The sequence below is a fragment of the Pundamilia nyererei genome, unplaced genomic scaffold, assembly GCF_000239375.1.
Source record: "Pundamilia nyererei isolate P.nyererei 1_Seehausen unplaced genomic scaffold, PunNye1.0 scaffold00038, whole genome shotgun sequence".
Classification (NCBI taxonomy): Eukaryota; Metazoa; Chordata; class Actinopteri; order Cichliformes; family Cichlidae; genus Pundamilia; species Pundamilia nyererei.
The window spans coordinates 2,799,956-2,826,026 of NW_005187439.1; the positions used below are offsets into that span (position 1 = coordinate 2,799,956).

At 39.5% G+C, this 26,071-nt stretch overlaps 1 protein-coding gene, 2 non-coding genes and 1 pseudogene across 3 annotated transcripts; all 4 read left to right on the plus strand.

The window, feature by feature from the left end:
• The first annotated feature begins 7,638 nt into the window (after positions 1-7,638).
• Positions 7,639-7,710, plus strand: trnac-gca (transfer RNA cysteine (anticodon GCA)). The gene has a single exon. It is a non-coding gene; the product is annotated as a tRNA-Cys (tRNA).
• Positions 7,711-9,844: 2,134 nt separating this feature from the next.
• Positions 9,845-9,916, plus strand: trnac-gca (transfer RNA cysteine (anticodon GCA)). The gene has a single exon. It is a non-coding gene; the product is annotated as a tRNA-Cys (tRNA).
• Positions 9,917-15,310: 5,394 nt separating this feature from the next.
• Positions 15,311-21,013, plus strand: cfap157 (cilia and flagella associated protein 157). Its single transcript, XM_005730580.1, has 8 exons — positions 15,311-15,711; positions 16,198-16,469; positions 17,685-17,838; positions 17,921-18,167; positions 18,817-18,917; positions 19,102-19,252; positions 20,030-20,135; positions 20,878-21,013. Exons 1-7 carry the CDS (start codon positions 15,644-15,646, stop codon positions 20,105-20,107), a joined length of 1,071 nt encoding a protein of 356 aa, XP_005730637.1. The 5' UTR covers positions 15,311-15,643; the 3' UTR covers positions 20,108-20,135; positions 20,878-21,013.
• A 948-nt stretch (positions 21,014-21,961) lies between these two features.
• On the plus strand, positions 21,962-24,828 carry LOC102193943 (glutathione S-transferase theta-1-like; annotated as a pseudogene).
• Positions 24,829-26,071: the final 1,243 nt, after the last annotated feature.

Sequence of the window (26,071 nt, forward strand, 5' to 3'; positions counted from 1 at the left end):
ATGTAAAGCAATAGATTATGTTGATGTCATTGGGCGACGTAAGCATTTTCTTTGTTTGAGATCTGGAGAATCTGATTTTTTAACACATAAATGTATGAATTCACAATAACACACAAAGATTAATACACTACTAGATTTCCGTAGTACCAATCCTGACATCAGCATTAATAATCTATAAAAACTGTTGATATCATCGCATTGTAATAAAAAAAAGGATGACATCAGCATGTTGTAATAAGAATATCATAAAACGTCAGAGTTTGAGGATTGTGTTCGGCCTTCTGGTGGAATGTAATGGTATCACATGCAAAGCAGGTGTGATTTAAACTTTTTGTGCTGCCTGACACCAAACCCCCTTTTCTTGGTAACATTTTGGGTGATTGTGCCAGCACATTATTGAGTTAGGTTAGGGTAAGCACTTATACAATGACATAATTCTGAGTGCATCATTAAGAAATAAGACTCTGAGTTCATTTCCAATAAGTGTTATTACTAAAGATTTAAAACCTATAAATCAGGGTGTCCTTACTTTCACCAAATTCCCTTATTGTTGGAAGTGGCTGCAGTGGAACTGCTGCCAATCTCACCTCTGACTGTCATGTCATGGAAACGTTATTACTACATTAGCTACAAACACCTGGAAGGGGTCCGGCCAGAACTCTAGAAGCTTCAGGTGGGTTTAGTGGGTCACTGGTGAGGACTGGACCTCAAAGTTTGTAACATTTAACTAAACAAATGAAAACTTTGTGTCTGTACATGGTTTTTAATACTCTATTAAAGCGTAACATGTCTAAAAGTAGACTTGTAAGTGATAACACTGGACCTATATGACCTTTATAGATGAGTGATGGACCCCAAGGAAGAGAGGTTATCCAGAGATTCCACTGGATTGAGTGTAGAGTCTGTAAACATATATAACTGAGTCATTTTAATTGTAATAAAGCTTAAAGTTGTGTATGAATAAGGACAGGCCTCCTATGATTGACTGGTGTGCCAAAAGATATAACTGATAGATGTCTGCTTTTACACACCTCTGATTATTTGAGCTGGTTTTCTGTCCACTGTTTCAAGGTTGTGAACACTGCTGCAGTCTATCCTGGCTGCCATGGGGCAAGAGGCGGGTCACCTGTCTGTCACAGCGCTAACGCATTGAGAAAGACAAACATATGACCAGCTACGAATGGCCAATTAACCCAACATGCATGTAGTTGGACTGGGCGAGTGAACACAGGGAGGAGGTACAAACCCAACCTCTAGACTGCCACGTCGCCCGCTTTGGAGCATTTTAATGCAATTTTGTGACAACTAATATGAAATGATGTGTTTATTGTAATAAGAGCCCTTTTTGTGTGTGTGTGTGTGTGTGTGTGTGTGTGTGTGTGTGTGTGTGTGTGTGTGTGTAATTGAACAACTTAATAGCCAAATAATATCATATAGGCAGGTCAAAAAACATCAATTTCAGTGACTGCAAACTTTATTCCAAAACAGTTTTGTTTCATAAATGCAAACTAATTAAATTCATGCGTGCTTCACTTTAATGTAGCTAGCAGTAAAGCTCTAGCTAACAATTTACATAAAAAGCGTGCTTGCATGTGGTTTTCTCTCCTTGTGGTGTCATAGTTGACCCATCATTAATACATTGTTCATTACTACATTACAGCATTAAATATAACACTGATAGATTAATCCTATTAAATCCATTAATAGAATTTTGTATGAGTAATCTGAATTTGTAAAGTAATTAGTACCTGAAGTTACAGTGACCCCTGTCTAGGGCAGCCCTGTGACACCTGTGACAGCTGTGGCTCCAGCCCCCCTGCAGCCACGAATTGGATAAGCTGTGAATGGATGGATGGAAATCGAAGTATTTTAGTTGCACAATTTAGCTTGTACTTGTTGTACTTTGTTACTTTCCAGTACTGCTAATATTTGCCCAATAGAGTTTGATGAAAGGACACTTAGTATGATAATACTTGACCTCTTAGGGAGGAGTATGAGTGAGGTGAAGTTTTTATAGCAATTCAAGGAGTGTGTGAGTGTGAGTGTGTGTGTTGACGCAAAAATACTCCCTTCGTGAGGAAAACCTCTTTGTGAGCCGGTGTGAGAACACTTCTGTAATTATAACCACTAATAGCGGTAAAGAATTTAGCAGTGCCTTTCTGTGTAATGACTGTCAGGTTTCTGAAGGCTATTTGAACGTGTAAAAGGGTTTCAATAAAATCTGATTGGCTGACAGGGAACTGCAAGCCCTGCACCACAACAGGCCTGTTATCTGCAAGTGTAATGACAGAGAAAAAGGAAAGGCTCTGTAAGAAAGTAACACTACTCATTTCTGGACATGAGACTGTAATTAATGTTACTGCATGCAGATGAATTACGTAAACAGGCTGATTTAAAGCTTGCACTGGGCTGATGAGAGTATTTATAGAGAGAACCACAGCACGACACTGTTGTTTTTGTCCACGGTGACAAATTAAACTGTAACTGACAGTTTAATTAATTAAACTGTAACATTTATTATGATTAAAAACAAACATTTGCAATTTCAAATCCTATAATGAATAACACCGAAGTCTTTCAATGTAAGAAACCTTTATTCTTTTGAGCATCACAAACTTTCAGGGGACACCCAAAAGTCCAGTTATTTTACAAAAGAAATTTGTATTTTACGCACTCTATGCAGTCCGGCGATAAACATTGTGAATCCCAGGAGTTTGTAGAACCAAGTTCAGCAGTAAAAACTTGAAGTAAATATTTTATCGTTCTCTCACATCACTGAGGAGGAATTTTGGCCCACTATTCTTTGCTGCTTCAGTTCATTGAAGTTTCCACACATTCATTTATTCACAGCTCTCTTAAGGTCCTGCCAAAACCTTGATTGTGCCTTTGCAACATCTTCTTCTTCTTTTCCTTTTCAGCCATTATGTTGTAGATTTGCTGCTGTGCTTGGGATCATTGCTCTGTTGCATTACCCAGTTTTAGCCAGGCTTTAACTGTCGGACAGCCTCGCATTTGACTCCAGAACACTTTGGTATCCAGACGAGATTAGACTCAAGCTGTCCGATCCTCACGCCTCCACTACAGCTTGACAGTTGGTATGAGGTGTTTGTGCTTATATGCTGTGTTTGGTCTTCACTAAACAAAGCATATAAGTACTGTAAATTGTGTGCAAATGTAATTGGGACACAGTGTGTGGTGCTTTTGGTCCAGATGAACAGAATCAACCTTTTAGGATTTACTTACCTGGATGATTGAGCACGGATCAAGACGTTTATTTAGATGCAATTTTGCAAACCTAAGGTGCTTCCAAAAAATTCAGTCTTTTTCTTTTTGCACTATCACAAAGTTTAATATTTAACATGCAAACTGAGGCCTGTAGAGTCTGGGATGTAGCTGTTGGGTTTTCTGCAGTTTCTCTGAGTGCGGTCTGATCTTGGGGTGAATTTGCTGGGACGTCCACTTCTGGGAAGATTGTGGTGTTGTTGTAACGTAGACTGGAAAGCTTCAGACAATCAAAAACTGTCTAAATGTTTACTTTTTAGAGGTAGTCAAACTTCAATTAGTCAGGTGTGTTTGATTAGCTCCAAATGGCTGATACTGTCCTACGTTTTTGTAGGAATGCTTTCCTGTGAAAATTTCTTTCTTCACATGACCGTAAATACCAGCAAGGCATAAAATGCTGGAAATATTTTTGACTCCCAGGCTTTGTAGTAAATAATATAACCACCAGCCTGTCACATGTGCCTGCAAAATGCTTTTCAAAATGACTAAAAACTTGGGGGGAAACATTAAACTGAATAGAAGTAATGAAAGGCTGTGTTGAAACATGAATTTCAAGGGTACAAATTGATGTCTTAGAGTAAGATGGGCTCTTTTCTCCCCACAACCACTTATTTAGAAAAAGTGCTTACGCTGCAAACCGGAGCTCAACTTTTGCTAATACGGTCACATGTTTTTACTCACTGGCACTTCATCAGCATGTGATATAAAGCCATGGTCGGAGATAACAAGCTTTTGACATGGAACTGATAAAATCTGTGGTGCCAAGAAATGCTTTGATAGGCAAAAACTGAAAAATATGTTATCTATTAAGTTCTGCCATCCACAGAAAGATGAAAATTGAAAAGAAAAAGAAAGATGGTTATTAAATTTAGAGTTAAGTGACTAGAATGATGTATGGTTTCCCAGATATAAGCAGTGGATCAGCTTTCCTACTGGCTCATTTTAGCTCAGTAGCCCTTAAACAGGATTCCATGAAGCAAACGACAGAGATGGAGGAAGGTTAAAGAAACCATCATGTCTGCATGGAGAAGAGGATAAGATCTGGACAACTTAAAGCTCCTGTGGTGCTTTTAATATAAAGAACAACTTCACTTCTTGACCGAAACATTTCAGCCCCGATTGAGGCCATAAGCCCAAACACAAAGAAAAACCATTGTTTTTATAGTTCGGTGTCGCTGGTGCTTTAACTTATTCTATTTTTAAAAGTTGCCAGTTTACTTGGACTTCAAAAGCTGCATATTTGTCTCCATCTATTACGACAGAACCAAACCAATGAGATAATTTTTGCCTCAGGCAGGCATCTGAGAGTTTGTAGCTGAACCTCAGATCTACTGCGTTTTGATCACGCTCCATATATTTTTATTGTGTTTGAAAGAAGAGTGTTCTTGATCTCCAGCAGGTCTGTTATTTCATTCTCTCCGTACTTTCCACAAATGTGTTATTGTCTAAAGTTAGCGCATACTTAAAACAGCTCTGGTAACTGTACATAAACCTGTGCTGAGCTAGCCAGTGTCACTGTGTGAATTACATGAATGAGCACTTCCCCACAGATGGTCCCAATACATTTTGCTCCTCTGTGTTTTATTTTTCTTTTTTACAAGTGGTGGCACTGCTCCAACACATGACAGCAGCTCTCAATTAAAAAAGAAATACGCCTCAAAATTAGGATCCAAGTCACTGCCAAGTCCAATAAATATGAACAGGAATCTGCTGGAGTGACACTGGTCAAAGGAAACAATGGAAACTTGGCGTTTCATTTAAAATGCTGATTAAGGTGCTGCAGAATGCTGATGCATGTAATTAGAAACACAGCCACCGGTAAAGGTTTAAATGCCAACATCCAGGACTAAATGTTAACACAGGCTGCTTCAAGGTAGTTTTTCTAGTGGCTGCAGATGTGAGCCATGTGAGAGTGGCTGGACTCTGTTGTACTTGGATGGCATTACTGGTTAGTTCACTGTGTTACAAACAGTTGAAGATAAACAGAAGATGCGTCTTCATGAACTTGATAGTTGTCAAACTTTTTGAAAGAGCCAGCTGATATATTTCAGTACACACCAGTGTGCACAGAAAAGCTTCTGTCCTCTTGCATCTCATCTTTGTTTTCTTTTTATTGTTTTCTTGAAATCCAGAAAACCGTCTTCCTGGCTCTGTTCAGAACCTTCCCAAGTGGTTCCTAAGTGTCTCATTTCTTTGCTTAACACTGCCGTCTGAAAAAATTTTTTCCCTTTTAATGATAGGTCATTAGTCATCTGCGCAAAAAGAAATTGGTTGTATTGATGCATCTGTCTATCCATCCATTCATCCATTCATTTATCCAGGTCTAAGTCATGGGAGCAACAATCTAAGAAAAGATGGCCAGACCTCTCGTGAGTGGACATGCCTGAAACGCCTCACCCATGAACCATCCCAGTCCAAGGGCTCACAGTTCTGACAGAAAGTTTCTAAGGATTATTGCAGGGAAATTAATTCAAAGTAGTGACACATAAAAATCATTTATAATTTTGTCTGGTTGGATGTTGAAACAGTAACACACTGTGACAAAATCCAGTGATGCGCTTCACGAGTCACCAAACCAGTCCACCTCTGAATCCTCAGATTTATTTTCACATTTGTACTTTTAATCAGTTTTGATTTCTGTTCATTTTTTTAACAGTTTTCAGTTCATTTTATTTTCAGATTTTTCAGATAAGTCGACTTGTTCCAGTTCTAGTTTAAAAAGGTTTTTATCATTGTGCTTTTTGTATTTTCACCTTTAAACAGGGATAATTTAATAGGTTCTAAGTGTGAGTAACACAGTGGACGTAATTTGTGAGGCAGTTAGGACAGAATTTGAATTAATTTTGATCCATATACAGTATATAAGCTTTTTTTTTTAAAGTAACAGAAATCTGCTAAATTCAGTAAAGTTCAGCTTTTTTTCTACTAAGATCTACTTTACCAGTTAACGTCCACATTATGAACCTGTGGTTAAGTTAACTTACTTATTTCTCATTCAGCATTTTAGGTTAAACACGTCACATCGACATTAAGGAAAACAACATCCACGTTCGTGCTTTTAAATATTTGACACACATAACAATCATCACAGCCTAACAGCTGCACGTTGGTTCCGGGCTTATGTCCAATCCTTATTTATGCCATCTCTTTGTAAAGGTGAAGTCAAGCCCAGGATGTTTTCAGATGAAAAGGTTCCCATCTGGTCCTGACCCAGCAGCTGGTGCCTTTTGAACGGAGGCTTCAATCTGTTTATTATCACACGCTCTGATTATGCTGATGGAGCGCCGTGTTTTTCCTTTTGGTAAAAATACAAAAACCATAAAAAATAGACACACAAACAAGTGTGCAGCGTGACATGCCAGTGACATAATGCTGAGCTGTTGTTTGCATGTGTGCGATGGTTGTTGTTCCCTTATCACATCTGCCTGAACACAAATACATATTTGAAGGGTTTTTGTATGTTACAGCATAAAAAGACCCAGCAGCCAATTTGTCACCGCCCCTCTAAAGCGTAACAGTGACAATCTATGGATGTTTTTCTTGATCTTAGGGTGTTTTTCTTGGCTTACTGGAGTGTTTACTGGTTACTGGCAGGAAAGCTCAGCCTCCACTGCAGAATAAAAAGAGGACAAGGATGCTGTTTTCCCAGCTGCTATCAGTAGCTTTCCTCGGGTAAATGGAGTGGGGGATGGTAGATTACCTGGACTAACTATGGAAACTGTACTTGGCAAAAGAAAGAGCCCCATTGTCAGTGAAGGCAGAGGCAGATAGTGATAGAAACCAAAAATAAACACACGCAGTAGATAAAAAGGTATAAAAAGTTCTGAAAAGTGGATGTGTGGAAGTACAGTCTCAGTTTCAGGTCTTACTAAATATCGCATGGTGATCATTTTGTAAATTATATAAATAATCCCATTAGATTCAAAATGTGTGATAAACCTTCAAAAAACAGGTGAACGAGGGTACGTCTTGGGGCAAATCTACATTTTGATTGACAAGTTGCTTGTAAGCTTACAGTGTTGCTAAGTTTCTCACTGGGATTTGTTGGATCAGCCTGTAAGTTGAATTGAAAGGTTCATAAACCAGTGGGTGATGTGACGGGCACTAGGCCTAACTTTTCATGCAGTTTTTGTACAGGTGGGTTCTGGGAACGAGGGATATAGCTCAGGGTTTGGTGTCTAACTGCAGCGTAGGAGGTCTCTGATTCAAATCCAGATGCTAATTCAACTGTAACTATGATGGGATGTGTTGCGAGGGCTTTTGATGCACACTTCCATCAAGTTGAGTGATCACCTTTACCCTTCTGTTAATAAACTGCTAACCTGATGCTAAGTTTTTCAGTGCCTTCAGGCAGCTGGGGGTATAGCTCAGTGGTAGAGCAATTGACTGCAGATCAATAGGTCTCTGGTTCAAATCCAGATGCCCCCTGAGTGTTTGTTGCAAGGATGAGGTATTTTGTCAGGGCTCATGAAACACTCCCCCTGGAACAGGTGATGATAGTGTAGCACTCAAGAGCAAAGTGGCACTTCAATTAAAAGAAAAATAAATCATCCCTTATAACTTTTTAATCTAAAAACTGAGCTGATGGAGGGGAGAGGAAGAAGTTGCGCAATGACACCTTGAAGCAGCAGTGCGTAGGTTTTAGTGGCAGCTAGTGGAGAAGTTGCAGATTGCATCCACATGGTAACCACGGGGCTGAAAAATAAAGTTGGTGTGGAACCAGCAAAGAATTGCAGTTTTTCTAATGTGCACTTGAGACTGTCGCCAAAAACAAGGCCCCTCCAACCTTTTAGTAGAAATAAGCATGGCAAAAAATATTATCTTTCATTGGTTTATGGCCATTTCCTCCTTCACAACAACTGCAGAGAAGGGTGAATTTATTTCATCCAAAAGGCTCAAATTTAGGAGCATAGGAGGTCATATAATCTCTGTTAATTATCTTATGAATATTTTGACCTGCTGTGGCGTTTGTTTCCTTCAGAGTGAGATTCTAGCATTAATGTCACTAATAAAATGCTATCCGGTAGAGCTGCAGTTAATGCATGAGGTAGGATGCCACTCATGTTTTCAAAACCAATGGTTTACATCAAGGTGATTGCGTCCATCTTTTATAGATGTATGTGACAGCAGCCAGGACCGAGAAGTAAGCTTGTGTCTCCTCTCTGAAGCTCACAGACGACTGACAAAATCAAAGCTTCATCATCACTGATCTGTGACTGCACTCAGACTACTTCTTTGCAACAGCCAATTTAAAATAGCATAGAGCAGCGAGTCGCATTATACAAGCAGGCGATGCTTGTGAAATGATTCAGGGCTTTGATTTGTCTTGACTTGACAGTCTTGAAACCCCAAACTTGGAAACTCGCTGCTAAGAACCTTTTGAACTTGGGTAACTGTGTGTGTGTTCCTGCATGCCACATTAGACTCAGTGAGTTGAGAAAACTCTTCCTGTTGGTTTCAGGTGATTGAAGGGAAGCAGGGTGTGACATTATGCACCGGTGCTGTTTCCTTCACGGTTACTGAAAGTTTGATCTTACATTTTGGAAACTATTTCCTGTATTTTAGGTAAATTAAGCGCAGCACACGAACTCCCCTGAAGGTGTAAAATGAGCTGTGATGCCTGCAGCTATGCAAATGTCACAGATAACAAATCATGAAGGAACATTTCAGCTGTGTGATAACTCAAACAGGCTCCAAAAGGATCCTTTAAAGGTTGATCGTATTCTGTTCTTCTTATCGTCTCCGTATCCCGAACCAACAGTGGCTCTATTCATACTGAGGTTGTGAGCTTCATTTTATCCAGACTTTATCCCACGTCACTCAAACACATGGCGACTCCCTCGAACTTTAAATAGTGTTTTAGCCCTGCAGCCACTCGAACACCTTGTAGATCAGACAAAACAACACCAAAGGCGAAACGTTTCAAGATGCTGCGCTCAGCACAACAAGCTATCCAAACTTCAATCTTTTAATTAAACACTTTTGCACGTTTAACAATGTTCTATAAATATGTCCCACAAAGTGACTTCTTTTACAGTCATGTCTTCAAACACATATTTATGGGAAAGTCCCCTCATTTTGCTTTACTTTTAATATAATTCAAGCAATCTTTTGTTTTTATTACAGTTTATTGGACCTAATGTTGTCTTACCTTTCCGTGTTTTTATTTTGTAGCTTCTGTAAAGCATTTCATGATGTGGATTTACAAAAGTACTATATAAATACAATCATCTGGTGGGTGTGCCCTAGTAAGTACACCTTCCTAGTACCTTGTTGGATCCCCTTTTGCTGTCAGTGCTGCCTTTATTCTTTGTGGCACAGAGAGAACAAGGTGCTGGAAACATTCTTTGACGATATCTGCAGAGTGTGGGAGGTCTCTGGTTCCCCTGCTCAAGAATTAAATACAGAAACGTGACAAGTTAAAGGAAAAACGTGGCTACAGTCAAGCGATCTGCTGTGCTGTGTTTGCATTTTGTTATTGTGGAATTGGGTCTACTTGTCAGTTTAATTGAAAAGTTCATAAACCAGTGGGTGGTGTTATGCAGGCAAAAGACCAGAATGTGGGGGTATAGCTCAGGGGTAGAGCATTTGACTGCAGATCAAGAGGTCTCTGGTTCAAATCCAGGTGCCCCCTGCTATTTTCACTGTTACTAATATACACAGGCCAGAAATTGTACTCAAGTGATAGTAGCACTACCTCGGCGTAGTTTTTATTCAAGTAAAAAGTAGCCATCCAAGAAATTACTCAACTAAGAGTTAAAAAGTATTGGGTGAAAAAGGCTACTTGAGTACTGAGTAACTGATCACAACATCTGATTTAATGTTTAAAAATGAGATATTCAGACAGACAAAAATATGTAGTTTAATACTGAAAAGCAAAATGAAAATACTACATATAAATAAGATGATTACAAATTAATAAATCTCAGCAGAGCAAACACTTTTCCAAATCATTATGAAACTAATATTTAGAGAAGGTAATATAAATATATGTTAGAATAGAGTAAAGTACTTCAAGTGACAATACATGGTGATACTTTACTTCTCCAAAGGGCACGACAGGCTCAGCAGATAGAATAACATTAAAACACTGTAGGTTTGAGTCGGTGTCTCATGCATTTATGGTTAAAATGTGTTTATTATTCTATAGAGTAGCAAGAATCTTTTCCCAAGTAAGAGCAGTGAGACTTCATAAAAGTCATTTTTTCTCAAAAAGTTACTCAAGTAAGTGTAACTGAGTAAATGTAAAATGTAAATAGTTACTACCCACCTCTGCTAATATACGATCAGCACATGCTTCCGTCAAGATGCAGTGAACGAGCACCTTTAGCCTTCTGATAATAGAGTCAAATTCTGTCATTCAGGATGACAGAGCCCACATCCGTGTAGGCTCTTGATTTTCAAACATATTCTGTGCCCCAGAGAAGAAAGACCACACAGAGATAATGTAAGACAACGACTGTATGATGAGATAGGTGAGATTGAATCTGGATACCACTGCGTTCAAAACGCAATGTTTGGTAAATTATGATACGCTTTAGGGCAGACCTAAATTGTGATTGAGAAGTTGCTGATAAGCTTACAGTGGTGCTCAGTGGGTCTGCTTGTCAGGTAAATTGAGATATTCACAAACCAGCAGGTGACATAATGGGCACAGTCTGTCTCTTATACAGTGTTTTGTTTTCAAAGTGGCTTGAAGGAGAGAGGGGGTATAGCTCAGTGGGAGAGATTTGACTTCAGATCAAGAGATCGCTGGATTAAATCCAGATTCCCCTCCTGCTAGTTTCCCTGCTGCTCACATGGGTATCAGCGCATCCCTTTTCTTAAACACAGGCGTGCTGTGGGAGACCGTCCCAGCTGACACAGGATGAGAAGCTGCAAACACTCTTTAGCTCATCAGTCGGACCTCTGGAACAGACAAAAGACCTCCTTTGTGCATTATGCCCAACATCCACCTATCTGTCTATCTCTTAGTGAAAAAGCTTAAAAAAAACTACAAGCAATGTGATTCCTTGTCTTGGTTCTTGTTGGAAGTCGATGAACAAGGGTTATTTTAAATTGTGAATCATGCAAAACTGCTTGAATCCAGCAGGCTGGTGCTGGAGTCTACAAGGTCCCTCCTAAGGAGCTTCATTAAAACATTTCATGGCTGTTTGGTGCTCCAGGGTGGTTTGGTAGTTAGATAAATTGTTGGGTCACAGCTTTAGCTCATGTGTCCATCAACTTCCACATGCTCTCGAGCTGAACACTGAGCTATTATTCCGCAGAGTATAAATCCTGGTCATGGACAGAAAAGTCGCCTCTCTTTTACAGCAACATGCGGGTGTAGAGCTCTAACATGTGATATATGAGGTAGAGCTGCAGCATCTACTGGCTTTAGATTTATATCTATCTGCTGACCCGCTTATAAAGGTCTTCTCAGATCAACTCTTCCACATTGGAGGCATACTCTACCCGTCATTCTTAATGAAGTCAAATCATCCGCTTCCTGTCGCTATGACGCTTCCTGTTAAAAGTCCCTGAACAAAGTTTAGCCGCTGCCTGAGAAATCCATCTTTCATGTGGCTGGTTATAGGTCCGTGTCAGCCGCACTTCTCAAAACAAAGAGCACATGTGTCCATTTAATGCAAACCAGACCGTGGACTGACTGGGCGGAGAGCTATGAAAAATTGCTCTGAAGGGGCTAGAGAGGACGCGGTGGGGGTTATTAGTGGGTTCGAAGGCATTAAGCCTCGTTCCCTCGTTTTGGCGTGACCCCGGCCGACCCGTGGCAGCCCTCGCCACAACAAAAGGGCCAAAGAGGTGAAAGCAGAAAGGAAGGAGATCAAAACGGGGAGAGTAAAATGTTCTGCTGCTGCTAATCTTTGATTTCCATTTAAGGATGTTTGGTTTCAGCATCCTTTGCAGTCAAATAATGGGTTTTCCCATTATAAGTTTACATCAGCAAATGTCAGTTTCCTGTAATTTCTGGGATGAAAAAGAAGTTTGAGCTTGTGGGTGTTCAAGACCTTTGATTGCTAGAATGATTGAAATCTGCAGTGGATCTAAGCAAGGCCACACAGTTGAATTAAATCTTACTTCCCTTAGAAAGTGGCATTATAGTGGCTCTTTTGGTAAAAGTACTAATGCTAGTAAATGGTGACTCAACTGGTTTTGACTACAACTTCTTTACTCTACTGCAACACTTCATACAACTTGTTCCACTCAACTATTCACACAAGAAATTTTGTACACCTGAGTGTTTTTGATCTAACATTCACACTTGGACAAATGAGTCAGGAGCAACTTGGGGTTCGGTGTCTTGCCCGAGGATACGCTGGCATGCCAGGGATTGAACCACCAACCCTCCAAGTAATGGATGCCCTCCTCTACTTCCTCATCTTCAGCAGGTTTAGCTTCCAGTGAAGCATATACAAAACAACAACAAAACTATATGTTTTTTAACTTTTTGAAAACATTCTGACCTCAGGGTCCCATTTCAATACTTTCACAACACTTCTCTATTTTTATTTTTTACTTTTATTGACTTCTTTGTGAAAATATGTTTGATTGTTCTGCGATGTGTTTGCTTTTTATTTATCAGATTTGTTATTTTCAGGAACAGACTGTGTTTGTGTTTGTTTTAAAAATAAAACACGTTTCACAACAGAAGTGATGCTTTTCAGTTTGACACTTCAGAGAAGGCCTTTTGTAGACGGCTCAGTTTATCAACCGCTTCTTTCTTTCTTTCTTTCTTTCTTTCTTTCTTTCTTTCTTTCTTTCTTTATTAAAAATGAAAATTCCTCTCAAATTATCAAAATGCACACAGGAAGGTTGTTGGTAAGTAACTCTTAAAACCTGGTGAGTTTGAGAGTAAAATAAATTAATAAAGTGAATTGTTGTTGTTTTTTTTACACATATGTGTTGATTCCAAATATTTTAAGCTTTTTCCCACTTGGAGGTTTGTTTTCTGAGAACGTGAAAGAATTCAGGTCAAGTATTGGAAAGATGGAATTTGTATACTTGTACAAAACAAAACAGAAAGATAACAGGTTGAAACACAGGAGCAGAACTGCATATTACAGAAAGAGGTGGCGGTAAAGCCAAAAAGCCCAAGAGGGAAATAACTAAGACAGCAATAAATTTAGACTTAATTTAAGGATGGATTTCTTCCTTATAACACTTCCTTGTAGACCTGTCTGAGCACCATGCCTCCTTCAAGCTCTCCAGCTACTGTTTCATATACGTACCATATAAGCTGATGTGCAGTTTATGTGAAAAGCTTCAGTAATGACTTCGTCATGACTTTCACAGCTTCTCTTGACTGCCATTTGTCAGGGATGGTTCAGAGAGTTGAAATAGCAAGCCGGAAGTACTTTAATATCTTTTTATGACGTTTGCCTCTTTTAGAAACATCAGTAAACTTTATTTTCAGACCCCAGGGTGGTTGTTGGGTACCATCAGTGTTTGAGGAGACAGAAAACTAATCATCTGGAATGTCATCAGCTGATAATGATCCATGAAAGTCCTGAAACGTTAACAAAGGATTCCCAGTTCCAGTAATAGTGCACTAACGTTTAAAGAAAGACTCATTTTGGCTCAGTCATCAAACTATTTCCTAAATATGTCCAAATATTTGCTTCCAGCTTAACATGCACACAAACATGTTGTGAACACAAAGAGGAATAACGAGGATCCCAGCGTCTCTGCTGACCTCTGTTGGTGGTGACTTGGAAATGCAAGCAACTGGAAAATATCTCTAAAAATACCCACTTAAATCTCCCTTTGTGAGACAGTCACACCAATTGTCTTCAGTCTTTCCTACAAAATGTTAATGGATGAGTGATTAATGAGTACACAACCAATCTAATTAACTGAGTCATACAGTTAAATCTATAATTTGTTGGATAACTACACAATTGTGTAGTTTTGTCTGTACAGACTTTAGAGAAACTGATCAGGAACTGGACTCATTTTATACACAGAGCCACATTTTCAGATCCTCAAAACTAATTAGACAACCAATCGACAGGCAGTTTCAGGTGAGGCCTCTTTCTTCATTTCAAACAAATAAAGTAAACATGATGTTTGAGCTTGATTCAAAGTGCTGAGTTTAGAGTTTATAGCTTTTCTCCATGATTTTAAATATGAGGATCAAAGAGAGACAAAAAACAACATCTACTGCTGAGGAGGTCGGCATGTCATCATCTTGAGTTCACAACAAGGTGCAAACCACTGATTAAGTTCAAGAACAGGAAGGACAGGTAAGATAAGACAGAGATTAGCCACCTCATTGCATTTCCAATCATAGGACAGACCTCGACAATAAATCAAGCAATTACTGATGTTCAAGTCAATCTGACATACTGTCTGACCGTATATGTGTGTTTTATTCTTCATATCTACAATTTGATGTGTAAGTGTAGTTATTACCAGAGTCTAACTACTATTATATCATCCACGCAGCAAGATCTGGGCTTATTCTTCTATTTTGAGTTGGCTGTTATCCATCCACACTAGGAATGGGAAACCTTTAATTTCAGTGTCTATGTGACATGGTGTATTCGAAAACAATCAGCGATGGAGAGGAAAGGAACAAAAACAGGATGAAAAAAAAATGAAAAAACACATGTGAACTCAAATCCATCCAAATATAAAAGGAATAAACTAAAGAAAAAGATGACATCAGCAGCTTAAAAGCATAGATATTAAAGATAAATTGCAGTCACTATGTATTATATGTATAATCAACTAATGATGATCACAGTGTTGGCACTGTTTCATGGGAGTTTGTATTGCTTTTTAAATATTACAGCATGGAAAATAAATGTATATAATATAGAAAAAAGTTAATTTATAATAAGTATAAAATAAAACAGGAATTTTAAAATAAATTTTTCTTATTTAAGAAATATGAAAATCTTACATATATTTCTATATAAATTTTAAACTAGAAATAATAAAAGGCTAAATCCTCAAAATAATAATATAAATAAATAAACGCAACCACATAATATTGAAGTTAGATTGTGAAAACTGATCTGACAAACGGTCCCTGAAAGCATCACTCGATTATAACAACCTATTCCTTTTCTTCTTCGTTTTTTTTTCTTTTGAAAAACACCATAAACTGGAATGAAGATATGCACAAAGAAGAAAATGCCACTGATATCGGATAAAATAGATAACATCGATTTAAAAATATTTAACATTTAATTAACGAGTAAAGTTTGACTTGAGAACTTCCGGAGCGGTCAGTTCCTTAGTAACAAGGACAGTAGCCAAACGGTTTGTTTGCAGTTATCGTTTTCTGCTTAAACTAGTTAAATAACTAATAAAACCGGAAAATACACAGGAGAAAAAAGCAAGCAAAGAAGATAAAATGGCTTCCGATAAAGAAATGGCCTCATATTTGAAACAAATTCGATATCTAGAGGAGCAGCTGGATAGGTAAGTCTATTTCTCTTTAACTTTTATCGAAATAAATCCGTAAGAGTTCATTTATACAGTGAAATATGAGTGTAATTGTATCTTTCTTTCCCACTTTTAACATATTAATGTTAATCTTATCAAAAACACTTTGAGCTTTTCCCTTCAGTGTTGTCTACTTGCCTAACCTAAATCTCGAAATTTAGATCATTGGGAAGCAAATAGTGTAGTATGCAAATAAAATTGAGAGAATACTATATTTACGTTAAATATAACAGAGAATTAATTTAAAGTGCAGTACCAGGCAACAGTCTTGAGGCACCGCCCCCATTTCTTTAAGTGTTGCCTTCAAGGAGCCAGTTCTCCTTGTAAATGTTTTTAAAGCGGCCTTGAGCAACAATTAAGTGAACAAGTGAATGCAATGATGCACACTGTATGTATAACAAAGGTCAAACTAGATTCTTGACTCTAATCCCTGAGTCTGCCGTGTCCCTCTTCAACCTGCAGCTGTCGGCCTAAACAAGAGCAGATGGAGAAAGAATACCAGGAGCTCGTCTCTGAATTCGCCGTGCTGCAGGAGGACTCAAAAATCCAGACTGGTCACCTGAAACGCATCCTGACTGCAAAAGAAAAGAAGCTGACTGAGTTGTTGGAACAGCTGGAGAATGAGCATCAGGAAGCCAAACGCTACAGAGACAACCTGATGCTGCAGCACAGCAAGGAGATGCAGGAGATGCGTGAGCGGATTGAAAAGCTCAAGTCAGAGAACAAGATAGAGGGTGAGAACATTTTGACAGCAGCACCAATAGGAAAAAAGCAAATTATCAATGAGACCAAAAAAATTATTTGATATTCTTACAAATTAATTCCTTCAGTACCTGAAAACAGGACAGGAAGCACATCAGAGCACTTCCTGGGTTTACACTGTTGTTGTTTGAGGAGCTCTTTGAAAGGGGAAAGATAACCATGTGCACTCATCAGCCACATTATTAGGTACACATCTGCAGCTGCTTTTTAACACAAATATCTAATCAGTCACTCGCATGGAGGTGACTCAGTGCATTTAGTATTCACTGATTTGTTGTTGCGATGTCAGAATGATTAACTCTAGTTCAGTCTCTCTCCACACAGTAAGCAGACTTTTCCACACACTCCGTGAGGCGTCATCTAACCATCATGGCCAAGATGACCGACTGAAAATCAAACCGAGCACATAAATGGGGAACAAAGGGGATTTAAGTGACTTTGAATGTGGCGTGGCTGTTGGTGCCAGGTGATCTGGTCCCAGTATTTCAGAAACCGCTGATGTCCTGGGATTTTCCCCACACAGCTAATACTAGGGTTTACGGAGGATCGGCTAAAAAAGGGAAAATATCCAGTGAATTCTCTGGGAGAAAATGCCATGTTGAGCTGATAATAAGGCAAAAGTAACTCAAATAACTACTCAGCAGAACCGAGGTATGCAGAGGAGCATCTCTGATTGCACAGAACTTCGATGATAGCAGATGAGCTACAGTTGAGTCCATGCCACGAAGAATTAAGGCATCGCTTAAGGCAAGAGGAGTTTAATCCGAGTACTAGCAAGGTGTAACTAATGAAATGGCCGGTGTGTGCATGTACAAACGTTGGATACCTATAGATGCAATAACTTAGTAAAGGGCTGTTTACAGTGTGATGTCAAATAGAGAAATTTAGAATAAAAATAAAATGTAAGAAGCAGTGAGGACAGTGTGGTCACAGTCCCCACTGAACAGGTGGTGCTTACACAGTTTCAAACACCTTCGAGTGGAGCGTCATCTCTTCTCTAGCTCAGGGAGACATATTTCGTTACGTCATTAAATCCCAAACCTTAGAAACGACTAAAAATAGCACTATTGTTTAAAAATGAGCCACAGGCTTAGTTTCAGAATCAACTTTTTAGATTTCCTTACCTGGATTACCCAGCATGCATCAATAATCTCTTTGCTACCTGTACACTCCTCTCCTCCCCTCAGTGAAAAAGTTGGAGCAGCAGAAGAAGGACCTGATTTCAGTGAACTGGCGTCTGTCTGCCATGGAGTCTCTGTGGAAGCAGCTGGAAAAACAGAAGGAAGAGCATGACATTGCCACCAAAACAGTGAAGGTGGCAGCACAGGTGGAGATGGACAGGTGAAGTCCAGTCAGGATCTCACTGTTTCTTCACAACAAGCAATAAATATTCATCCATTGTTCTCTCTCGTCCACTCACCAGGAAAGTTGAGCGATTGCAGAGCATCGTGGAGCCTACTGTAAAGCTGAAGACTGAAAAAATACTTACGAAAAACAGGGCCGAGCACGAGGAGCGGCTGGAGCAGCTCCACTTTCTGAAGAGTGAGCTGGTGCCCCTGCAGGAGGACGTAGACGCCATGCAAGCCAGACAGAGGGATCTTTGTTCTGAACAAGATGAACTGGAGAAAGATTTCATTAAGATTATTCAGCAGAAATCCATCCTCAAGAAGGTGAGAGGACAGCTGTTCGTGACAGTAATGTCACCTCACTAAGACGCTGGATGTTTCTTATTAAAGCGCCTTCCAAGTGTTCTCAGGAACTGCGGACAGCTCACAGCAGCTTCCCCAAACGGCTTTGAGACTGAAAGTTTATATAAATCTACTCAGTTTCAGTTTTTTTTAAAAAGACAGTCAACTGATGAGAGTGATTTTAAGTTGGACTGAAAAAACAAACTTATACCTATCATTCAAAGTTGCTGCTTCCCAAGAAGTTAGCAGTACTTTTGAGATTTTTGAGAATTCGCAGTATTTTTTATTACATTTTTTTCTCTACATCAAATAAGAAATGAACAGCGCATGTCTTCCATTTCCTGTGAGGACCAAGCACTGGTCTCAGTGTTTTGCACTTACACATATACTTAAAGATATCTGTTTTAGTGTCGAAGGTCAAACCCAAGAAGAAGATGGAAAATTGATGTTTTATCTGATAGGATGTATGAAATCATTATGTTTGCAGCTTCTGCAACGAGAACGCCTGAAATATATCAGCTCCCAGCATTGAGCTTGATATTGTTTATGACTATGAAATAAAAGTAACATTAAATATCATTAATTAAAGCACAATTATCACTAAAATCATTCACTGTCTTCCATTTTTCAGAACGTACATGAGCTAAGAGAGCAGTGCCAGCAGTTGACTACAGAGCTGAAGGACTGTACGCTGGATAAGCTGCGCACACTGGCTAAAATCAAGACTCTCAGGTAGAAGACAAATGTCTTTTTAAATGTCCACAGAACAGGATCAGACACATATTTATTTTAGTACCAACTGACAGACTTACATTAAAAGAAAAGATTCAGGCTATTAAACACATTTTCAGCTCATCTCTCGTCACACATTTAAACTGAGCTACGCTCTAACCGAGTGTTTAACCGTTGTTTTCAGCCAGAGTCTGTCTTTAGTGCACGAGGAGTGTCGTCAAAAATCAGCCAGGATAACTTCACTCTCAGACCAGATCCAGAAAGTCAGGTGCAAGAATTTGAAGCTGGAGGGTGTCAAGCAGGAAGCAGCCATCATTCTCGGACACATCCTGTCGGTAAAACACAGTCAGGGTATCAGTGCCGCTGTTTTAGTGCCCCTGGAAACTCAAACTCTGGATATGTGTGGCAGCTGCAGGGCAGGAAAATATTGGTTACTGTCCACGAGAGCTGCGTTTGTTCAAGAGAAGGCAAACATCCCATTTATATTCTTAACACACACATCAAGTGGTGCAAGAGTTATAGACAAAGTAAAGATTTATATTCAGAACTTATAACATTTCTTTATTTTCAGAGTATTTGTTTGTAAATTAAAGACAGATGTCACGAAGACAACAAATGATGGTTTCTTTAAAAACATTTGAATTTGCAGCGTTTCCTTTGAAAGGTTGGAGAAGGTCATGTTTACAGGTAAGTTTAAAACGTCAAGTTGTCTTTTTGCCTCCCAGAGGAGAAAAGTATTTGTGGTCAAACAGAAAAATATCAAACATTATCTTAAAAACACACAAGACATGGTTAGACTTTAGTAAGAGCTGAAATACAGCAGTAAAAATGGAGTAAAACCTACAGTTAGAAGAAAAAAATGAACTATATTTATAAGCTCATGCTTACTCACTTGTACCTGCACCTCCTTCCTGATTTAATGCATTAGTATATCCACTACTGAGAAGGATCAACTATAATCTGTTAGATTCTCACAAATGTACTGGGTAGTCGTTTTAAGAATATTTAATATTCAACTAGATCAGATATTTGAGTAAAACTTTCTCTATGCCTCTGTCCACTGAGATGTCTCTCAGTCATTATCAAAGCTTTGCATTTTCTGTCATCTGCAGGATGCAGAGAAGTCGTCTGAGAATCAGTGGAAGGTGCAGAGGCTGCTGGAGATCCTGGATAGCACCGCCGTGCTCTGAAGATGACCTCTGGCCTCATGCCAGTCAGGTACTGGAACCGCTCTTCACTGGATTGTGTGTCATACTCTCATGACTTGTGAAAACAACAGTGCGGACTCTGCTGGGAGCTGATCTCTTGTTTTCATTGAAGCTGTTTCCTCTCAGCAGCTCACTGAGCTGGATCACAGCCCTGCGAGGCCCGAGTCCTAACAGAGCCAGAATGGCTGTTAACACTTCTCATCAAAGTAGCTGAACAACAATGCATTCCTCACTAAATGAGGCTTCAAGTTTAACACACAGTAGAGTAAGTCAGTGTCCTGGGCCTCAAACGTTCTGCCCTTTCTGCATGAATGCCAGATATTTAGAAAAGTAGTTCAGCACCTAAATTATTTTCCTTTAAATAAGAATAAAGAGTGAAGGAAGAAGAACGAAAAGATGGGGCTATTTTATGGGTTGATCTCACTTAGAAGTGAATCTGCAGATGTTAAAAGACGACTGCAGACAAACCAAAGACCACTGAGTGGTAATATTACTTTGATGAATGTGGAAATAAGCAGCTGTTTGCTAACAAATTCCTCCTTCCAGTTTTATAACATGATACTTCTAATGTGGCCTTCCTAGTGTGTGCTGCACATATTTTGCATTTTTCTTTGACAAATAGTCAAAATGTGTTTTAGTCTCTGTAAACGTAAGGTGTTAACGTTCAGCAAAGAATCTTAAGGTAGTAAATGTAACATTCCTAATCTTGTCCTGTGTATGTGTGCAGCGTGTAAAATCTGTTTCTCCCTCAGGAATCAGACACAGGAGCTTCTGCAGAAAGCTGAACAAAATCCTGTCAAAAGTGAGGAAGAAAAAGTGGTTATGAGTCTGTCACCTGTGTGAAAATAAACATCTCTTTAAGCCTGTTCTGGTACTATTGCAAATGATCACCGTCGTTTTGCTGCAGAACATTTACATTTACAGAAAGTTATGCGGGCGGTGTGGCGGCGTGGTGGTTTGCACTGTTGCCTCACAGCAAGAAGGTCCTCAGTTTCACTCCACAGTTTGGCTGGGGACTTTATGTGTGGAGGTTTGCAGGTTCTCTCCAGGTACTCTGGTTTCCTCCCACAGTCCGAAGACATACAATTAGTTGGGGTAGGTTACTGGGTGATTCTAAATTGTCCTCTAGTTTCAATCCCCACATGAAGCTGATAAGAGGATGGATGGATGTTCTTTTGAGTTCCCAACCATGAGTTGTTTTTTAGAGAGAAGAAAATTCCCATGTTGTCCTTTCCTGGGACTCCTCCATGCAAAACGGCTTATAGATGCGTGACAACTGTGGGCTTATTAAGGCCGCTTAAACAGCCCGCTCCATATGACATCTCCCAGTGGTTATGTAGAAACCGTTAGCTGATGTGGCTAGCTTTGAGATCAGCTGATTTAACAGGAATGCTGCTGAGCTTTACTTTACAACCTTCTTGAGCCATAAATCACAATTAGCTTAATCAGTGGAGGTAAAGTTGTATACCTCATGGGTGATTTGTTCCAGCAGTTTATTTCAGTGAGTGGTTGCACAGAAAAGTGTTAAATCCAAATCTTCTAGCTTGAAGTTGTGTCAGGAACTTCAGTCGTAGGACAAACGGCTGGTATTATTATATAGTTGCTGCCCTGAAAATGTGCATCCGATTGCAAGCACCAGTAGGTAAAAGTGATAATCTCAGCATTTTTAAAAAATGGTGGCAAAGCTAAGGGCAAAGCTCAGCTCACTCTGTCGCAGTGACCTCCTGCTTTGAATAGCTGGCACCACTTAAAAGTCAGTGAGGTGTAGTGGAAGGAGAGGTGGAGTTCTGGACAGATAGAAGAGGAGTGAGATAACAGAGGAAGGTCGGTGGAGACGAAACCTCTGCAGCCTTCACTCTCCGACATGATAGAGCTCTATCTCGACCTGATCTCGCCACCCTGCCGCGCCGTCTTCCTGTTTGCCAAAGCGCTCGGAATTCCCTTTGAGTTCAAGTATGTCGACCTGATTGCAGGTAATCTCACAGCAGCTCACTTTCTGCAGTAAAATGGTAATTATTATTTACAGTTTGGAGATTAACAGAATGCTACTGACCAGCTTTACACAGCTGAGGGATCAGCAGGCTTTGAACTTGGAAGTTTGCAGCTCTGCAACTCTACACAGAGACTCTTCAAGAGTTCAGGGGACTAAAATGTCCTGCATGCTTTTTCATTTGTACTGTTACCATTAACAATAACAAAAAATGCTCCTTTGGGCTGCTTTTCTTTTTCACATTTCACCCAGAAAGCTAGATTTACATTAAGTCTTGATGCACAACTTTTCCTTTCCTGACTGTGTATAATGGAGACGTGCTGGCGAAAGAAAATTAAGAAAACTGTTTCAAAGCAGATACAAAGAAGAAAAAGGGGGATTATGAGTCATTAAAACCACTGGAATTGAGACCAGTTTGACATTTTTGTCTTTATTATTTCTGCGTTCTCCACATGATGGAAACATGCCAACACAAACAACTTCAGCACGTCTGTGAATTTCACGTGTTTGTGTCAGGGCAGCAGTACAGCAGTGAATTTGGGAAACTCAACATCGTGGCGAAGATTCCTGTCATGAAGGATGGAGGCTTCACCCTGTCAGAGAGGTACAGCAGGGCGTCAAGTTTCCGCTTAGCTTTGTTTCAAATAGTTTGATTCTTTTTCAAGCTGCTGCCTGAAGCTGCTTTGGGAGTCTGGTCGGTTCATTTGTTCACAGTAAGTTACTAATGATGAAGATCTAATGGTTTAATGCTGCTGTTAGTACTATTAACACTTAATAGTGCTATTATCAGAAAAACAGTAATGGATGATTCTGCAGTTAATTGAACAAAATGACCATCCAGCCACTCTGCGCTTCAGTTTTAGCAGAGTTTCTGTCACATTTCCTGTCGTTAAAGCATCATTAGTTTCTGTTCTGTCTTGTCTTGCAGTACTGCAATCCTGAAGTACCTTGTGCAGAAATACTCAGGGTCAGTGGCAGATCACTGGTTTCCTGCCGGCCTGCAGCAGCTCGTGCCAATGAATACTTGTCCTGGCAGCACGCGAACCTCAGAGGTCACTGTCAAAAGGTCTTCCTGCTCAGGGTTCGTGTCCCAGTTTGACCAAGTGCTGCGTCCTCACATGACACGTTTCATCAGCTCATTTGCTCGATTAGTTCTTATCTGTAGCTGATTTTATAAGGTATATAATACTTAATATCCTTCTTCTCCTACTATTAATGTTGCTACAGTCATGTTAGCAGCTCTGTGAAGCTCTCCTTAAGCCCAACTGTTCTCTGAGGTTACAATAGAATAGAACAGAATACAATGGAATAGAATAGAGTAGAATAACCCTTTATTATCATTGTACACGTAAAATGAATTTGTGTGTGCTCCACACCAACTGTGCTGAAATAAAATATAAATAATAGTCAGGAGAATAATATACAAAATATATACAAAAACAATAGAAAAGTACACATTAGAGAACAAAAGATAACATACTCATATAATTCCTTACTATGTTTGTGTTTTATGTTGTCATATTTTGACCATGCTAACAAATACCTACTGGTCTTCCGGCCACTATAAGCTGCCACGCTGGATCCGTACTGCTGCTTACTGATCTTTGTGTGTCTGTTTGAGTAGACTCTGTTTCCGGTCATCATGGGTCTTGAAGTCCCGGAGGTGACAATGGATGCTGCTCTTGAAAATATGAAGCAGTCGCTCAACCTGTTGGAGGAGAAATTCCTCCAGAACAAACAGTTCATCCTCGGGGACAAAATCTCTGTGGCAGATGTGGTGGCTGTAGTGGAGATCATGCAGGTACCACAGCTTCTGTCATTACTTCTATTTGTGTTTCTTGATTAAGATATATTCTTGGATTTGTGGTTTTTCATGGTTTGGATTTGAATTCCTGGTCTTTAGGTTTCTGTCTCTGTGCCTCTCCTGTGTTCCTTGCGTCCTAGTCAAGTTATGTTTTCATGTCTGTGCTTCTCCTTATTTCAGTGTCAAATCCGTGTCTCTGCGCCCGTCTCGTGTTTCCTGTTTTACTTTGACAGTCTCGCGTCCTTTGTTAATGTTTTCAGTTTTTCTTCCTCCCCGTCTCGTTATGTTTGATTACTCCCAGCGGTGTCTCTTTCCCTCATTACTCCCTTGTGTATTTAAGCCCTGTGTTTTCCTTTGCCTGTTGTCGTGTTGTTCCATGTGCTGTAGGTGTCTCAGTTTTTCTGGTTTCTGTCATGCTTAGTTCTGTGATCCTCATTTCCTAGTGTTTAGTTCTTAGTTTCCATGTTCAGGGTTTTGGTTTGTTTTTTTTGTACGTTTATTTTGTGGAGGATTTTTCCAGCAAATAAAGCTGCTGTTTACGTTCCATGGATCCTTGATCCTGCATGCCACACAGCCACACATGACACCTTATTTCTCCCACATTTTCAGCCCAAGATGTCAGAGTTGTTTTTGTTGATGGCTACATGCTCAAAAGCTACATTTTAGGATCTAAGTTATGTAAATAGGAACAAAAAGGTTTGAATTTTTGAACAGGAATAGATCCCACATACCAATAACTGCTTTTCTCAGTGTGTGTTTTACAGCCTCTTGGAACTGGTGTAGATGGGTTTGAAGGCCGTCCGAAGCCGATTGCTTGGAGAGGGTGAGTGAAGGAGGAGCTCGGTGAGGAACTGATGGACGACGCTCACAAAGCGCTCATGCAGTTGAGCGGCTTGCCAGAGAAGCTGAAGAGCAGCAGCGAGTTTCAGAAGTTCAAACTGAGACTTCAGAGGTTCTTCAACTGAGGAGGTTTACGTGTACAAACAGACACAATAAATCTTTGACTGCCTGTTGTGTTGCATCTTAAAGTTTACTGCTGTATTTCTTTCATACATGAAGAAAACACGGGGAGGATTCTCTGTTTTGATTGATGAAATGGGTGAAAAACTGTGTATAACAAAGCCAGTGGTTAACACATTGTAGAGGGAAAAGAAAAGAAACTTGTATGTAGTAGTACAGCACACTCTCCCTGAAAATGACAGCACCATCAAGCAATGCAAGTTCATAACTTAATTGATCATTTACTGTAAATTTGACCATCTGTGATTTCTTAAGATAAATCTATTTTGGAGTCTGATGGCTTGTTATGGATGGCTGGACATGTTCTCTGCAAAGAAACTTCAAAATAATTATAACTTTGTCTATAAAGCATTTTTAAAATATGCATCCCGTCACCCTGTTTCCATTCTCCTATGCAAACAGGGCAACAGCACAAACTGACACTCCTAAGATAGCCTATTAATTAACAATATTGCAAGACTTAAGGGATTACTGGTGAAAAAAGTTACAGAAAAACTTTATATATTTTATATATTTTTTTCAGTAGGCAACTGAAAACCAATCAACACCACGAAAATGGACCATATGACACGAGTCATCAAATCGCTGCAATGGCTCCCTGTGTATAAAAGGAGAGATTTAAAAGTCGTGCTAATAGTTTTACAGGCCATCAGGAACAGGCTTAGGACGAAGCAAAGCCAAACTGCATTTAGTGTTCATGCTCCCCAGATGTGGAAAAACCCTTCACACCTGATGTGTGTGGAATCTGTTAGCTCATTGAAGTCAGGGCTAACAATGTTGTTTCCTGCAACTTTCAGGTGATTTTTAACTTGTATTAATCATTAAGACAAAAAACCAATATTCTGTGTATGTTTAACCTCCTAAGACCCGAACTCTTTCATGCCTTTTTAATTTCTCTTTGCTATTTGGGCTGATTGGGACCTGATGAATGTAAAGACAAAGAATTATGTTTTTACCTGATGTAGTCTCTGAGAAGAGTATATCAGGCCCTTGTAGAGCAAAATGTAGTATTGTGGTCTTTTATCTTTTTTTTTTTTAATAAAACAGACTACTGCCCACTGCATTTAGTTGATCCTATCACTCTTTTACATCTTGGGTGATTTCGTACTACTATGAGTGGATATGAGGTCTC

Bases quoted from the DNA above. Each gene is read 5' to 3' on its own strand.
- cfap157 (XM_005730580.1), top strand. From the start codon at position 15,644: ATGGCTTCCGATAAAGAAATGGCCTCATATTTGAAACAAATTCGATAT. The intron at 16,470-17,684 runs GTGAGAACATTT...TCCTCCCCTCAG, and splicing joins GTCAGAGAACAAGATAGAGG to TGAAAAAGTTGGAGCAGCAG. The intron at 18,168-18,816 runs GTGAGAGGACAG...TCCATTTTTCAG, and splicing joins AGAAATCCATCCTCAAGAAG to AACGTACATGAGCTAAGAGA.